This window comes from Prionailurus viverrinus, chromosome D4, assembly GCF_022837055.1.
Source record: "Prionailurus viverrinus isolate Anna chromosome D4, UM_Priviv_1.0, whole genome shotgun sequence".
Taxonomy (NCBI): domain Eukaryota; kingdom Metazoa; phylum Chordata; class Mammalia; order Carnivora; family Felidae; genus Prionailurus; species Prionailurus viverrinus.
The window spans coordinates 37,776,437-37,794,063 of NC_062573.1; the positions used below are offsets into that span (position 1 = coordinate 37,776,437).

The 17,627-nt window shown below is 37.3% G+C and overlaps 1 protein-coding gene across 5 annotated transcripts in view; it reads left to right on the plus strand.

Annotated features, from left to right (window-relative positions):
• Positions 1 to 17,627, plus strand: part of PLAA (phospholipase A2 activating protein) — a 42,037-nt gene that overhangs the window by 12,864 nt on the left and 11,546 nt on the right. For all 5 annotated transcript variants that reach the window (XM_047830571.1, XM_047830568.1, XM_047830569.1 and 2 more), the window contains exons 3-9: positions 5,795 to 5,895; positions 5,986 to 6,106; positions 9,461 to 9,628; positions 10,094 to 10,229; positions 11,970 to 12,139; positions 16,055 to 16,212; positions 16,956 to 17,175. In XM_047830571.1, the coding sequence (XP_047686527.1) occupies positions 5,795 to 5,895; positions 5,986 to 6,106; positions 9,461 to 9,628; positions 10,094 to 10,229; positions 11,970 to 12,139; positions 16,055 to 16,212; positions 16,956 to 17,175 (1,074 nt within the window). The remainder of the gene's footprint in view (positions 1 to 5,794; positions 5,896 to 5,985; positions 6,107 to 9,460; positions 9,629 to 10,093; positions 10,230 to 11,969; positions 12,140 to 16,054; positions 16,213 to 16,955; positions 17,176 to 17,627) is intronic.

Sequence of the window (17,627 nt, forward strand, 5' to 3'; positions counted from 1 at the left end):
GTTATTTAACAATAACAATAGCGTTTAGTTCCTGGAGTTCTTGTGGAGTGTAATGCACTTTTTACAGTGTCTGGCACATGGTAAGGACCCTGTATCTCCTAGTTGTTATTGCTAAAGGTTTCTGCTTCTTTGCAGAAGCCCAACACCAGCACCTGTTCACAGCTTTATATTTTACATACTAATTTTCTCTTCCTTTTGCCCTACTTTATTTTCCACTTATTTTTAATTTTTACCTTATTATTTATATATTTATGAAAATCACAATTTTTTCTGGAACAGAGTAGGTAACAAAATTTGGGGAATGTTTGTTTGAATATAGTCAATGCATATGTAGTTTTTAAATTATATTCTTACCTAGGAAAAAAATTTTTCCTAAAGTTAATGGCCCCTTTTTTTCCATTTCCATAATTTTCTGAGTAACTGTAGCTGATATTTTACAAGTGTTGCAGGAAGTCTCCTAAATGCCTATTACATTTTTTAAATATTCTAACATAATGAGTGAGAATAGGTTACGGTATAGTAACAAACACTTCCCTGATCTCAGTGGCATGACACAAAAGTCCTTCTCACTCACCATACATATTCATCATGGATTAGTGAGGGGAATCTGCTCATCAGAGTCTCTCAGGGACCCAGGCTAATGGGGGCTTTCTCTCTACCTGTGCTGCAGTGGTTGGTTGCAGCAGTGACAGGGCAATGTGATTAATAATGCACTGACTCTTAAAAGCATATACCTGAAAGTGTCAGCCACCATTCAGACTCTTGACTAATGCATGGATCATTTGGCTGTGCCTAATGTCATGCACTAAAAGGGTGAGCCACCAACCACAGTCTGCCTCTGGTTATCAGTTATTCAGCTTGCTCTCCCTTGTGCAGGCAGAACATACCCACTTCTCTCTCCATGTCAGACAAGCCAAAGTTACACTTGCAACCACAAGCCCAAAGTTAAGAATCCCTGGGTGACAGGTGGTATTTTAAACATCAGGGAGGTGATGCTCAGGTGTTCCGACATCAAGTCCCAATATAGTTCTTAAAGTCAGAGGTGTGTGGGCTACAAACATACGTTCCCTGTCATCCATTCACCCAGTATACAGTTGTGGAGCTGTAGGGTAATCAGAGCAAACACTGCCATTCAGGAGAAGGAACAGTGCAAGACAATGGTTCCTAATATGTAGTCATTCTGACATCTAGACGGGTGTCTGTTTTCAAGGACCTGCCTGCTCAGAGAGTGGAGAGATTTTTGTGATCTGTTCCCGTTGGTCTCTAAAAGGGGTTTCCCCAGTACATTATTCTTCGTAGCTCCACCTTGGCCCTCTGGCATACTCTTTCCTTTCTGTTACTCTCCTTGGTCACCTTGATATATAACCTCCTTGGAGACTAAGCAATATTCTCAGCTCTCCTTCTGCCTACGGGAGTTGGGTGCACAGGGTCATTTTTGTCTTGAAAGGTCATAGACTTTATATTTTTAGTTCTTGGCAATGCAACTCTCTTGGTAGTCTTATTACTTATTTGATTCCAGTCAGACCTCTGTGTCAGTAGCCATACCCTCAACTGTAGACTGGATTTGCTGTATTTCTCCCCCTCTCTCCTTTCCTCTTTTCCTACCTGCCTTTTTAGATTTTACTACTGAAGCTTTGAGCCTATCCGACCTCAGTGGGAAACCTGCATGCTCAGATTCTTTTCCCTGAGCCATTTGCCCTGTTGAAGGCATTTATTTTCATGGTTAACAACCTAATTTGCTTTGCTTTGAATATACTTAAAATCCATTTAGACAGGGAGTTTGGGTGGCTCACTTGGTTGAGTGCCTGACTTCGGCTCAGGTTATGATCTCGCATTTGTGGGTTTGAACCCTGCGTTGGGCCCTGTACTGGCAGCTCAGAGCCTGGAGCCTGCTTCTGAGTCTATATCTCCCTCTCTCTCTGCCCCTCCCCTGCTCATGCTCTTGTCTCTCTCTGTCTCTCAAAAAATAAAATAAAGATGTTAAAAAAAAATAAAGAAATGTTGGCACTGTGCATGCTAGCCACGTTTTTTATTTGTCCCTGTTGCATGACTGAGTTTCAGTTGTCCTTTGCAGCTAAAACACCTTCTCAGGTTCATATTTTATCATTTGGGGTTGGGAAGCAATTGGCTTCAGTTTCTGAACTCCATTCCTTCTTGACAACCAGCCACTTCTTTATCTCATTGCATTCTTTTATTGATTGATTGATTGATTGATTGATTGATTTAGAGAGCATGTGTGTGTATGTGTGCGCGTGTGTATGCATGCACACACATGAGCAAGAGAGAGGGAGAAAGAGGATCCCAAGCAGGCTCCACATTTTCAGCACAGAACCTGATGCGGGGCTCAATCCCACAAACTGTAAGATCATGATCTGAGCCGAGTTCAAGAGTCGGACACTGACTGAGCCACCCACGTGCCCCTCATTCTGTTCTTTTCGTACTTAGTCAGATGTAGCTGATAGTAACTGACAGCTTATCACTGCAGTACCATTTTCCATCCTCTTTCTTTAGAGCTACAAGTTTATTATGTCTTCGATTTTTGCCGGCTGCTGTTTTACAAAATGTTCCACTGCATAAGGATTACCAAACTTCCATTCTCTGTTACAATGTCCTCCCCACCAGCTGCGCATTAAGCTAATGCCATTTTTAGATTTTTGTTTTAGCAGTGTCTCATTTGTGCTACCGATTTTTGAATCAGGTAGGCTAGTTGACATTGTGGTAACAGACAACTCCAGAATTTCAGGAGTTTGGCACAATAAAAGTTTGCTTTGCTTCTTACAGATCTAGTGCAGTACAGCAGGGGGCTCTGCTCCTCATAATCACTCAGGGATCTGGGATGACAGAGGTTTCATCTCATGTGCTTTCAGAGACAGTGGAGCAGTGGGAGGGAACACGGCTTAACTATGCACCTGTCCTTAAAGCTTCTCCTGTTAAATAACATTTCCCTCATTTTTCAATGCCAGAACAAGTCATGTGGCTTGCCTAAAGCCAAAAGAACTGGGGAAGTTCAATATTACCATTTGTTGAGAAGATAAAGAGCAGAAAATATTTGATGAATATCACTAATGGCTACCATGCACACCACAATATTTACCTGTTCCATGTTTTTCCTGGAAACTTTCCTCTTCAAGTCTACTGTTGGATTGATGCTCTGGGCTGATGTTAACACTGGATTCCCCTTTGACAATAGATTTCCTAGAGAGAATTCCCATATTTTTGTCATTCTTTTTTTTTAATGTTCATTTATTTTTGAGACACACAAAGACACAGCATGAGCAGGGGAGGGAGACACAGAATCGGAAGTAGGCTCCAGGCTCTGAGCTGTCACCACAAAGTCCAACGCAGGGCTCAAACTCGTCAACCACGAGATCATGACCGGAGTGGAAGTCAGATGCTCAACAGACTGAGCTACCCCTGTGCCCCTATTTTTGTCCTTCTTAACTTACTTTTTCATTTTGGTGTATTAAGCTTCTTAAGAAAGCTGTTACAGGGACTAAATGTATTTTATATTTGTATATTAGAAAATGTCTTTATCCTTACATTTGATTGTTAATTTGGGTGGATATAAAATCCTGTATTAAAACCATTTAATCTCTGAATTTTGAAGGCATTTCTCTATTGCCTTTTAGTGTATTGTGTTAACTGAAAAGTTTGATGCTGTTCTCATTTCCCATCTTCTCTGTGGGACACGTGCCTGGTCCTTGTAAGCTTTTAGGATCTTCTCTATTTCTGATGTTAGAAAATATTTCACAGTGCATCTCTGTCTCTGCTTTTGAAAGTGACTTTCATTTGGCTCTTTTGTGGGTTCATTCAATCCAGACATTCATGTTCTTCACTTTTGGGAATGTTTCTTGTACTATTCTTTGTCTTATCTGTCCTGCCCACCCCCCCATTTTTTTTCTTTCTGGAATCCCTATTTGTTGGATATTGAACATTGTGAAATTATTTTCTAACTTTTTAAACTTTTTTATTTTTTGAGTCTGTCTCTTTGGTCTAATTCTCAGGAGAGACTTTTTTTTTCTAGTGCTATTTGATTTTGGTTTGATTCTTCTACTTTTAGTTTTTATTTTTCTTGTTCTCTCAATAGGTCTTCTTATGTAATATCTTACCTATTTGCAAATATTATGTGACTATTAAAGTTTTATGGGGTTTTTGTTTGTTTGTTTGTTTTTTGGCTTCCTGAAATTAGGTTTGTTTCTTCTGGCCTGCCTAACCCTTTGCCTTTTATTTTTGTGTTGCTTTGTTTGGATTTTTCTCTTTCCCTTTGGAGACTTTTATAAAATGGTTGTCGATATTAAACTGGCTGCTCATATTTAAGAATAAGGTATAAAGAAGTTGAAAATTTTTTAGCTAGTGTACATGAAGCTTGGTGATTGGTGGGCTTCATTAGAAGGTGATCTGGAGGTGGTCTGACCTTTTAGGTGGGAAACCCTCTCACATTTCCTTATCTGAAGTTCTTTAGCATTATTAAGACTTCTAGAGCAGAATTCTCCTCCCTCTTGCCTGGGCAGTGGGGAATATATGCCTGTCTGCTGGTATTGTGGGAGAAAGGAACGACATAACTACCACATTTCAGGATGTAGATTTTCCATTTATTTCCCTTGTGTTTCACAGGGCTTCTTATTCCAGACTTTTATTTTACCTGACTGCTTGAATCTGTAAACTGTGCTTCAGTTCTTCCAGAGAATAAACCTCCCATTGCCTGCAGCTGGTGAGGATGTACTTTCCTGACACTGGAGGCTGCTAGGAGAGATCTAGCATTTCAAGTTCTCTGCCTAGCTCCATTCTCCATCGAACCTAGTGGCTGGACATTGAGTCTCATAAGAGTTCCTTGGGGGAGTCGCTCAATTCTTATCTCTCTGTGGGTGTTTAACTTATAACCTCCTTCATTTTGCTATGTCAGTGACAGTGTTTTCTGTCTTCTTTGTCCTTGTAGATTAATACCATTATAGCTTTACTGTGAACAATCTGCCATTTTTAATCAGAACTGTATCTTTTTGAGGGTGCCTGGCTGGCTCAGTCTGTTAAGCATTCAACTCTTGATATCAAGCTCAGATCATGATCTCATTGTTTGAGAGTTGTAGCCCCACAACAGGCTTGGGGCTGGTGGTGCAGAGCCTGCTTGGGATTCTGTCTCTCCTTCTCTCTGCCCTTTCCCTGCTTGTGTGTATACATGCGTGCTCTCTCTCTCTCTCTCTCTCTCTCGCTCTCTCGCTCTCTCTCTCTCTCTCAAAATAAATAAACTTTAAAAAAAAGGAACTCTGTCTTTTTTGTTTCTGTGTTTTTAAATAATTCTTCACATGTTTAATTTTTAGCTTGCATGATTTTACATTAAGATAATAAGATATTTAATTACCTATTCTGTTATTGTTGAACATTTAGCTGAACTCTACTGGGTTTCTTCTTCTTTTTTTTTTTTTGTCATTTTAACTAAATATCTATATAAACAGCATTTCAAAATCACTTGCATTATCTTTCTATTTAGTTTTTTATAACCAGAAGGCATTGTGCAACCCATTTGATCCTGCTCCCTCACTTTACAGATAAGGAATGTGAGTTATCCCATGGTCAGACAATTCCTAAGTGGCACAGCTAGGCCTTGCACCCAGGCATTCGTGGCTTAGCATCCGTGCTCTTGACCATTGCACTCTACATCTCCATGGAATTAACCCTTAACTGGCCAAGTTACTTTTAGTTCAAAAAGTGTTTTTAAAATTGCAATGCTTTAATAACTAGCAAGGTCGAACATTTTTCTATATGACGATGTGTTAACTAATGCCTTGTTTCCCTTTAGTTTGTAGTCTTTCATCTGGAAAATTTGGGACATTACTTAGTGGCTCATGGGATACCACTGCTAAAGTGTGGCTAAATGACAAGTGCATGATGACCTTACAGGTACAGTAGTAGTTCTGTGTGAATGTTCTAGATAATAATTAAATATGATCATTCTGTGGCAACTTAATTTAATTCCCATTTAACTCACAGGGTCATACAGCCGCAGTATGGGCGGTAAAGATCTTACCTGAACAGGGCTTAATGTTAACTGGATCAGCAGACAAGACTATTAAGCTGTGGAAAGCTGGAAGATGCGAGAGGACTTTTTCAGGTAAGATCGGAGTAGACAACTTTTATAATAAATCTCTTCATATTCACTCAGATGGTGTTTTCTCAAAAGTTTAGAAGCTTGAAAATGGTATTCAAAAACCATCAGTCTGTAGTATAGAACATTGGGGTAAATGTAACTTTCTGACAATATTTAAAATCTTTTTAAAAGATATAATGAAACTTCTCATAAAACATCCAGATGTGGACTAATACATGGCCACTTGAACTTATAACATGGTTTGCAATTGTTTTTGGCTGTCATTTTAACAAGTTTAGCCTGAAACTTCCAAGCATAAGCCTGGTGACTTGATGATGGCTCAGTATTGTTAACTTTATATATGGAGGAAAGCATCATGAGTATTTTATGAATACTGAAGTACATTATTTAGTAATAACAAATTTAAACATATGTTGTGGTTTTAGGGGGGTAGTCTTTTTGAACCTTACCTATTAAATAGCTCCTACACTGAGGCATGTGCTAATACTACTATTGATGATTTATTTGTGGTGCACTTACATTTTTTTTAAGTTGTGTTCATTTAAGTAATATCTACATCTAGCATAGGACTTCAGCTCCTGACCCACAATCCAGAGTCACATGCTGTTTGTCTGACTGAGCCAGCCAGGCACCCCTTTGGTATAAATCTTTACGTTGTTTTTCTTCTCTTTTATTTTCTCTTTTGAAGTTGATCACTACTCCGGATAATACTGCAGAAGTCCCTTATGAAGATAAAACTATTTGTAGATGGACGAGTTATAACTAAGCATCCCTATGTTGCATACAATATATGTTATCAAGTTGTCATTAATCCTTGATAGCTAATCTAAATCAGCAAATACTGAGCATGGGAAATTTTTTAAGTTTTTGTTTATTTGAGAGAGAGCAGATACATGTGCACTTGAGGAAGGGAAGAAAGAGAGAGAGAGAGAGGAAGAGAGAGAGAATCCCAAGCAGGCTCCATGCTGTCAGCTCAGAGCCCAATGCGGAGCTCAGTCACACAAACCATAGATCGTGACCTGAGCCAAAATCAAGAGGAGGTTGCTTAGGCAACTGAGCCACTCAGGCACCCCAAGCATGGGAAATTCTTTGATTCCTGATCTCCTTTATTAGACAATATTCTGTCCTTGAAAAAAAATGTAGTATCTTCTGTACTGCCTCAAGTAATATTGAAAGAAATTGAATTTTATGAAGGTTTAAAAAACATTTTACATCCTTTGATTAATGGAATATAGATGTTTTTCCAAGTACATAATTAAGAATATAATATAAGAAGTTTATTCCATAAAATCTTTCCTTTAAAAAACAAATCATTGAGGGGCGCCTGGGTGGCTCAGTCGGTTGAGTATCTGACTTCAGCTCAGGTCATGATCTCGCAGTCTGTGAGTTCGAGCCCCGCATCGGGCTCTATGCTGACAGCTCGGAGCCTGGAGCCTGCTTCGGATTCTGTGTCTCCCTCTCTTTCTGCCCCTCCCCCGCTCATGCTCTGTCTCTCTCTCTCTCTGTCAAAAATAAATAAAACATTAAAAAAATTTTTTTAAAAATCATTGAGACTCCTGTGGGGCTCAGTCAGTTGAGTATCCAACTCTTGATTTCAGCTCACAACCTGAATAAATAAAAATGAAAAATCAATCATTAATATTTACTGTATAATTTCAATGCCTGCATTTGTATATATTATGAACTGTTTCTATTAACAAAGCAGGGATGTTTGGTTTTATATTTGTTTTTTGGTTAAATCAGAGGGGAGAAGTTAGGATTTGTTGAATCAAAACAACTAGGATTATGAGGCAGGAAACATGAATCTTGTAGCTTTTCCATTAGTTGTGTGGTCCCAGATAAATTAATCTCTCTCAGCATATTCTAAAGTTTACTTTTTATGATGGTTTTTATTTCAAATTCTTAAATAACTGATCTTTTATAATTTAACTTCTCTTCATTTTTTTGTTGTTGTTTTGGGATTTTATTTTTAAAGATTTTTTTTTTTAAAGATTTTATTTTTTATTTTTTAAAATGTACATCCAAATTAGTTAGTATATAGTGCAACAATGATTTCAGGAGTAGATTCCTTAGTGCCCCTTACCCATTTAGCCCATCCCCCCTCCCACAACCCTTCCAGTAACCCTCAGTTTGTTCTCCATATTTATGAGTCTCTTCTGTTTTGTCCCCCTCCCTGTTTTTATATTCTTTTTGTTTCCCTTTCCTTATGTTCATCTGTTTTGTCTCTTAAAGTCCTCATATGAGTGAAGTCATATGATTTGTGTCTTTGACTAATTTCACTTAGCATAATACCCTCCAGTTCCATCCATGCAGTTGCAAATGGCAAGATTTCATTCTTTTTGATTGCCAAGTAATACTCCATTTTATATATATATATATATATCTATATATATATATATATATATATATATATATACACCACATCTTCTTTATCCATTCATCCATCGATGGACATTTGGGCTCTTTCCATACTTTGGCTATTGTCGATAGTGCTGCTATAAACATGGGGTGCATGTGTCCCTTCAAAACAGCGCACCTGTATCCCGTGGATAAATCCCTAGTAGTGCAATTGCTGGGTCGTAGGATAGTTCTATTTTTAGTTTTTTGAGGAACCTCCATACTGTTTTCCAGAGTGGCTGCACCAGCTTGCATTCCCATTAACTTCTCTTAATTTTTTTAGTACTTTATAAATACTAGTCGCAGTTTTATGTGGTAAGAAATTTAGAGGCCATAACTTTTTGTCATATTTGAATATTTTATATGCTATGATGCTTACCAATTATTGTTACTGAGGATGAAAAACTGAAAATGAATTTCCAGGTAAAAATGAAGAAGTGTTGGGATTAGAATCTTATTTCTGGAGAGTTGTAGAAAATAATTTGGTGAAGATAGTGTAAAATAACTTCCAAAGACCGGTAATAAAAAATATTGCCAAATCTGAAATACAAAGTTTGGTTACCAGGCTTTTCTACAGAAAAAAATGAATTGCTCTGCCTTGCAAATCAGTTATTACTATTCACTGATATGTTTTATTTATTTGTTTATTTAGGGAGGACACAAGTGAGCCAGGGACAGAGAGAGAGAGAGAGAGAGAGAGAGAGAGAGAAGTGGGGCTCATGTTTTACATGAAGCGGGGCTTATGCTCACCTGAAGTGGGGCTCAAGCTCATCTGAAGGGGGTCTTGAGCTCACCCAATTTGGGACTCAAACTGTGAGATCGTGACCTGAGCTGAAGTCAGATGCTTAACATCTGAGCCACCCAGGCACCCTGATGTGTTTTATAATGTTAGTTAAATACATAGATCCATCAGTCAAATCATCCATCTTATTGGTTCATATTATTTTTCTTTTCATACAGGGCATGAAGACTGTGTACGAGGTTTAGCAATTTTGAGTGAAACAGAATTTCTTTCCTGTGCAAATGATGCTAGTATTAGAAGGTGGCAAATCACTGGCGAGTGTCTTGAAGTATATTATGGACATACCAACTATATTTATAGCATATCTGTTTTTCCAAATTGTAAAGGTAAGATTAGCATATATCATGTATTTAAAATTCTGTATTGAACCTTGTTCCATCCCATTCTTGAGGTGGGGGTAGGAGGGCTCATTACCGAAATCAGTTTACTAACTGTACTTGAATAATTTAGTAGCTATGTTTCATAAGGATCTTCTTGTAAAGGAAGAAATTGTGTGATCATCTTTATATCAATTCACACTTGATGGTTAATGTCAAATAGTTTTGGGTATTTGAGGAAACGCTTTGTATAATTTATTGGTGCAAAGTGCATAATATGTAAGGTGTGAAATGTAGAAAATATGATTTTTGAAGTTTTTGTGGTATAAGTAACAAATAAATAAAATGTAAAACTATAATTTTAAAATATGTTGGGTTTAAAAAAGTCATTATGCCTCCCTAGAAAGGTGATATTTATAAATGTACTTAATTTTATTTGTTCAAACTAGTTTTTCCTATATTCATTGATTTTAGATTTTGTGACAACGGCAGAAGACAGATCTCTGAGAATCTGGAAACGTGGGGAATGTGCCCAGACAATCCGACTTCCAGCTCAGTCTATATGGTGCTGCTGTGTTCTAGCCAATGGTGACATTGTGGTTGGTGCGAGGTATTTATATTCTAGTCAGTCAATAAATATCATGTGTCTAGGCCTTTGGTAGGTGTTAAGAGTGCACTGAGATAAGCCATAAGGAACTTTAGGTGAATTGGGAGACATTTCAGTACATTTCTGTACTGAAAAAACAGCATTAGGCATAAGAGCTTTTATACATTAATGGTACATGATACAGTACAAAAGTATTGCTCTGCCAGTTGTGCAGTCAGAACGTCGAATGCAAAAGAAACTGGAGAAGGTAGAGATTAGTGTGGGAAACCTTTATGAAGAAGAGGAAATTTGAATTGAATGTTGAAAAATAATGAGAAAGAAGGGAAATGAGAATTTCTGTCAAAAAAAACCACAAAACAACAGTGTAAGTAAAGGTGTGGCAGGACCAGGAAAGTGATTTGTGGGGCAGATCAAGGAAAGTGGTGGAAGACTCATGCTAGGGAATAGTGGGGGATACTGGTAAGGTGGTAAAGGCAGTAGGGTGGAGCATAACTGTGGACAGCCTTGAATGCCAGGTATCTTTTAGAGTCTGTGCTTGGAGTAAAGGGTTGTAGCTACTGAAGTGACATGAATAGAGCATAACCTGTGAATTATTAACTATGTAGGTTGGATTTAACTAGTGGTGATGGCAGGAAAGCAACTTGGAAAGCAGTTCCGGTAGTAGGGGTGTGATGTTATGAAATACCGTCCCCACGGTGCCAATGGACAAGAGGCCAAAATATTAGATATTGCAAAGGAAAGGTTGTCAAAAGGAGGATAAAAGAAAACTGTAAAGCTTCAAGCTTTTGGTGATTGCATTAATATAAATGGGGAAAGTGGGAGAATTGGTTAGGTGCAGAAGATGACGACCTCAGTTTTAGATTTCTGAGGTCCGAGTGGTGATGAACCACCCTCGAGCCGGTGGATCTGGCATGGAAGGCAGAAAAGAAAGAAAGGAAAACCTCTAAGGGATGGTGGGTCTAATAAAGCGGAGGTAGTTTACATTTTGGCTGGGTCAAGGGTTGATTTGTTGATTTAATTATTTTCCCCCTAAGCATATTTAAAGTTAAAGAAAATAAACAATTTGAAAGGGTAAAGTTCCTGTCAGTCAAAGGTTACATAAGAAACAAAGTTCTCTGTAGAACGGGGCAGGATTAGTGCATTTGAAGGTGGCCAACTTGCCTCTTACCCAAGAATTTAGAAATGGTGGAAGTGAAGTCATGTGCCAAGACTAGAGGTTGGGATTGCCATCTAGTCTAAGATGAGGCTTTTTTTTCATGAGTGGGATTACATTGCTGGTTAAGGGCATAGGAAACACAGACTGTGTTTCCCAAATGAACAGATACTGAGCATCTGCTATTTTCTAAGCTTTATGTTGGTTATTTGAGCCCTTTGTAAATAAAATAACCCACTACCCTTCTTTATACTCTTGTATCTATGTAATATTGACTTAAATTGTATGTTATAGCTCCAGATTTTTATGATGGTAAATATCTAACTTGGAATTCAAAATTGTGTTAGATACATATTTCTCTGTCTTTTCTCAGTGACTTTTCCCTTAAATAATCTTTTTCTACCCTATAGATGGCTTTAGAAAGCAGCATAGGGTAGTGTGTGAAGTCAGCAGAGTGCTCTCTCTACTCAGCCATAAATACATAGTAATGTTTCTCATATTCACAAATACAGATTATTTTTGCTCTGGATCATCCAGGTGGGATAATGTTAATACAATATGGCAGTGACTTATAGTGTTTTTCCTTATAGTGATGGTATTATTAGAGTGTTTACGGAATCAGAGGATCGGACAGCAAGTGCTGAGGAAATCAAGGCTTTTGAAAAAGAACTCTCTCAGGCAACCATTGATTCTAAAACCGGTGATTTAGGGGACATTAATGCTGAGCAGCTTCCTGGGAGGGAACATCTGAATGAACCTGGTAAATATTTCAGTGTATATAGTAGTAAAAAATACTACCCTGTTTGCCTTTGGGAATAATTAGAATGATAAGAAAAACAAGTTTGTTTTGCTAGTCATTAAGTGTTATTCTCATTGCCAGATAGGGATTTTTTAGAACTTTTACACTTAACCACTATGAGAAACCATATTCTTGCTTCTTTCTGTGTCACATTTTGAGCTTAACTCCTTAAAGAAGAATCTTCGTTTTTGTTTTAAATCCATCTCCGGATACCTAGCTCGTATATAATAGGTACACAAAAGTCACTTCTTTAATACCTTTTGGTTGATTGGGTTCCCTGAGACACACTGTATAGACTAAAAATAAAAATGAGTTCAAAGAAAGCAGTGTCTCCTTAATAAGTTGGGGATCATTTGAGTTTAAACCAGAGGACAGTAGTTATTTCAAATGAAATCTTGTGTTTGATATATCCCTGATCCATTATATCATTGGTTCTTAGAACCTGGTACATGGACCCCTGGGAATATTGAGATTCCTTCAGGATGTCCTTAAGGTCCAACTAATTTAATAATACTAAGCTGTTATTTGACTTTTCCACTATGTTAACATGGTCTGTGTTAACTTATGGTCCAAAAGCAATGCTGGGTAAAACAAACAAACAAACAAACAAACAAACACAGGCTTCTTAGTACACAAATCAAGGCAGTGACACCAGACTGTTGTGGTAGTTATTATGCTCTTCACTGGCATGCAGTTGTAGTTAAAAAAAAAAATGAAAACCATTTGCCCATAAAAATGTGCTTGAGGAAGCATTAACAATTAATTTACTACCTCTCGAGGCTTTAATACATGTCTGTTTTAATATTCTGGTTGACAAAATGTCAACACATAAAGTACTCCCGAGTACCATGGTGTCTCTGGGATAAGTACAAACATTCATTTGCATTGCGGGCTGAACTTTTCATGGAGTGCCATATTTATTCATAGAAGAAGTAACTATGGTTAAGCTTGGGTTTAGGCAAGACTTTTTTTGAAAATTAGCAAAATGACCATGTCACTTTAAGGAAAACAGCTGACAGTATATATTGCCAAAGATAAAATTCAAAACTCTCAAATGAATATTGAAATTTTGGAAAATTTGTATTTATTACCAGGAGCTTGTAAGATAGACCAGTGCATTTTAGTATTTAATAGAGCCTGAAAAATGCATTGATGGTTGCAGATTCTAAATTGTAACCTTTAAAGACCTGCTACTTTGTAGAATATTCACATTTTTCTGAAAAAGCTGTTAAACTAGTCTTTTCTTTTTCAACTATGTTATCTGTGTAAGGTTGGATTTTCTTTATATACTTCAAATAGAACAACAGATTACAACAGATTGAATGCAGAGGCAGGTATGATAATCCAGCTGTCTTCTATTAAGAGACAATAAAGAGATTTATAAATACAAAACAATGTCAGTCTTCTCAGTAAGTTTCTAAAGCTATTCTTATTTTTCATATTATTTATTCAATATGTAATAGATCTATTATTGTTTTCCATTAAGTGAATTTTTTTTACTCTTTATTTTTAATTTCAAATCCAATAAGTCAATTCATATAACCTACATTAAAAAAAGTTCTTTGGGCTTCTGAGTAACTTTCATGACTATTATAAGGAGATCTTAAAATCAGAAGTTTGAGAACTAATGTATTGTATTGTCATGTTTTTAATATTCTTACAATTCTTTGCAAAAATGTAGTCTTTTTGTCACTGTATACACACACACACACACACACACACACACACACACACATTCAGTAAGTATTTCCTAAGTGCCCAATGTGTGCCAGGCATTGTTCTAAGCTTTGGGGAATACAGCAAATATAAAAGGTTACAAATATCTATGTTCTTACAAATTTATACTCTTTAGGAGACAAATTAAAAAGTAAATAAGTAAATATATAAGTATGTCAGATAGTGATAAGTACTGTGGGAAACAAAGCAGGAGTTGGGTGTTTTTGTAATTTTAAATACAGTGTTCAGGAAATATATAATATTTGGTATAGCATTAGTTGCTATTATAGATAAACTAAAATCTCACTGACTTAATACAAGAGTTTATTTGTTGCACATTCAAAGTTCACTTGATGACACGGTATATTAGGTATGTTTGGGGAATTTTTATCTGTTTCTGGGGTTTGTTTGTTTTATTTTAGAGAGTGTGCACATGAGCGGAGGAGAGGAGCAGAGGGGAAAGACAGAATCTTAAGTAGCCTCCACACTCTGTGGGAACCCAATGCAGGACTTGATCCCATGACCCTGGGATCGTGACCTGAGCCGAAATCAAGAGTTGGTTGCTCAACCAACTGAGCCACCCAGACACGCCATCTTGAGCATGTTTGTAGAGCAGTTTTTCTCCTTGTGGTCATTTGGGGATGGAAACCACCATCACCATGTAGCTTCCAAGGGCTTCTTGGGTAGAGACATTCAGCCATCAGACAGGATAAAATGGGAGGTTAGAGGAAGATCGACTAGGCCTAGAACTGGCACATAGCACACCCATTCAGATTGCACAGACCATTTCTCAGTAAGTGGCATCTAGACACTGCACCTGGCTGTAGCCACAGCTACATCTCTACCCTATGGTGTAGGATTGTGAATCTCTGGAGGACAGCTGCCTGTTTCTGCCACTGAAGGCTTTGCTGAGAATGTGACGTTCAAGTAAGTTCTTAAGGAGGCAAGAGAGTAAATCTTGCCAACATCTGTGTGAAGAGTGTCATGGGCAGAATTAACAGCCAGTGTAAAGACTCCAGGGCTAAAGTCCGGAGATGGGTTGAGGGGAGAAGTGCAAAGTGAAGACAGAGGGGATGATAGATTTGGCCTTGTACACTACTCCAAGGACTTAGGCCTTGATCAAGAGAGATGGAAAGTCATTGAAAGGTCTCGAACAGAGGAGTGTCAGGGACACTAACCTTTGAAATAATTTTTATGGTTACTGGATTGAATATAGACTGTAGGGAGCCCCAGGGCAGGAGTAGAAGGCCATTAAATCAGTCCAGCCGAGAAACGTTGGTGGCTTGTAGCATTGGGTAGCAATGGAGATAGAATAGATAGTTTTTTTGACCTTTTTTGAAGATGGAACTGATAGAGGGGCACCTGGTTGGCTCAGTCAGTTAAGCATCCAACATCAGCTCAGGCAATCATCAGGTAACCACAGTTAGTGGGTTCGAGCCCTGTGTTGGGCTCTGTGCTGACAGACAGCTCAGAGCCTGGAGACTGCTTCAGATTCTGTGTCCCGCTCTCTCTTCCCCTCCCCTGCTTGTGCTCTCTCTGTCTTTCAAAAATAAATGAATGTTAAAAAATTAAAAAAAAAAAAGACAGAACTGATAGAATTTGCTAAGGGTTTGGCCATGGGATTCAGAAAAAGAGGAATCAGACTCTTCTATACTTTTTGGCCTGAGCAGCTGGAAAAATGGAGAGTCATTTATTAAAATGAAAGTGTTGTCAGAAAATAGTAATAAAACTTATTTTTAGTGGGCCAGCTACTTTCTAATGGAAATACACCTTTTTTTCTTTCCTTTATTTAATAAATTGGTTACTTTTAACCATTATTGTCTTTTGAGACACTTTCCAGTAGATTAACTTTTTTTTTTTTTTAGTGTTTGTTTATGTTTTGAGGGAGTGCACACATGAGTGGGGGAGGGGCAGAGAGAAAGGAAGAGAGAATCCCATGCAGGTTCTGTGCTGTCAGTGCAGAGCCTGACATGGGGCTCAAACTCACGAACCGTGAGATCTTGATCTGAGGAGCAAAACCAAATCCCAGATGCTTAACTGATGGAGCCTTTTAATAAAATTTCCAGTTAAACCAAATACATAAAGTTAAGATTTTTTAATCTGTGTCTTTCATTTTTACTCTGCTTTTCTACTTTTGATTCTTAACATTTTTATTTTAAGGTGCTAGAGAAGGACAGACTCGTCTAATCAAAGATGGGGAGAAAGTCGAAGCCTATCAGTGGAGTGTTAGCGAAGGGAGGTGGATAAAAATTGGTGATGTTGTTGGCTCATCTGGTGCTAATCAGCAAACATCTGGAAAAGTTTTATATGAAGGAAAAGTATGTCAATTTCTACTTTCTAATTACCATTATCTTAAAGCATTAGACAAAGGTTTTCTTTTCCCTTTTCCCCATGCTAATACAATTTTCTTTGGTGTTTTGCCATTTAAAAATACATTTCTCTGGGGAGGCTTCTCTCTTTTCCCTGCCTTGAAATTGACTTTTAAAAAATCTTTTTCCGTATTTGATACATTAGACACTATTTGTCTTTTGGTACTTACTGTGAGTAAACTGTTCCCAACCCTTTTGGATTAGGAGCTTCTGTGCCACCTTCCAGCCAATGCTTTCTGCCTTGTTATATTTAACTTGGCAGGACATGAGGGCCCCTGTGTGGCAGTGCTTATAACACCAGCATGTTTTGCTGAGTGGGACATGGTAACAGCTAATACTTCTGGCCTTGAGATCAACCAGTTGGAAACCTTCCTTTGGCCTTAGAATTTATGTGTAGTTGTAATACATTCCCCTCCTCCATCCCCAGTGAAATACTGACCTTGCAGCATATGCAGATGGTTGCTATCAATCATCACATGCCAAGTGGAAGATTGTAACATTGCACTTTGGAGAAAGTTTAAGGATTATAATTTTATTATAAAATGTTTATATAAATATATTTGTTATAAATCAATATAATATTTATTATAACTTTATAAAATAAAGGACACATAAGATCTGTGATATATATGCCATTAATATGAACAGATAAGTTAGTAATCATTTATCTCCTTTTTGTATTCCTGTTGAAGGAGTTTGATTATGTTTTCTCAATTGATGTCAATGAAGGTGGACCATCGTATAAATTGCCATATAACGTCAGTGATGATCCTTGGTTAACTGCATACAACTTCTTACAGAAGAATGATTTGAATCCCATGTTTTTGGATCAAGTGGCTAAATTTATTATTGATAACACGAAAGGTCAAACCTTAGGACTTGGGAACACCAGTTTTTCAGATCCTTTTACAGGTAAGTTAACGGTTTATATTAAGTCTTCTGTACTTAATTCATTGGTTAATTTTTTTTTAAGTGTATTTAAACATCTGTTATCATAAGCTGTTTAAATTAAAACAAAGATCCAAGATCTATAGCAGGTTTTTACTTTAAATCATATTTTACACCTCAAATTATATAGTAATTCTGTGTTTATAGAAACAATTCTATATTGCTCACTTTCAAAAATATAGCCACACTAACTAAATAAAATTATGAAACTTCAGTCATTTGAAATGAAAATAAACCTGGAAGTTCCCTTATATAGTGACTCTTTTTAAAAATACCTGTTTTGGTGAACCTTAGTAAGTAGAATTTTTTTTTCCACACAAGGCTAAATTGGTTAGTTGGGCATAAATCTAGGACTGAACTATGGGTAGTTTTTTGTTTTGTGGGGTTTTTTTTTAATGTTTGTTTATTTATTTATG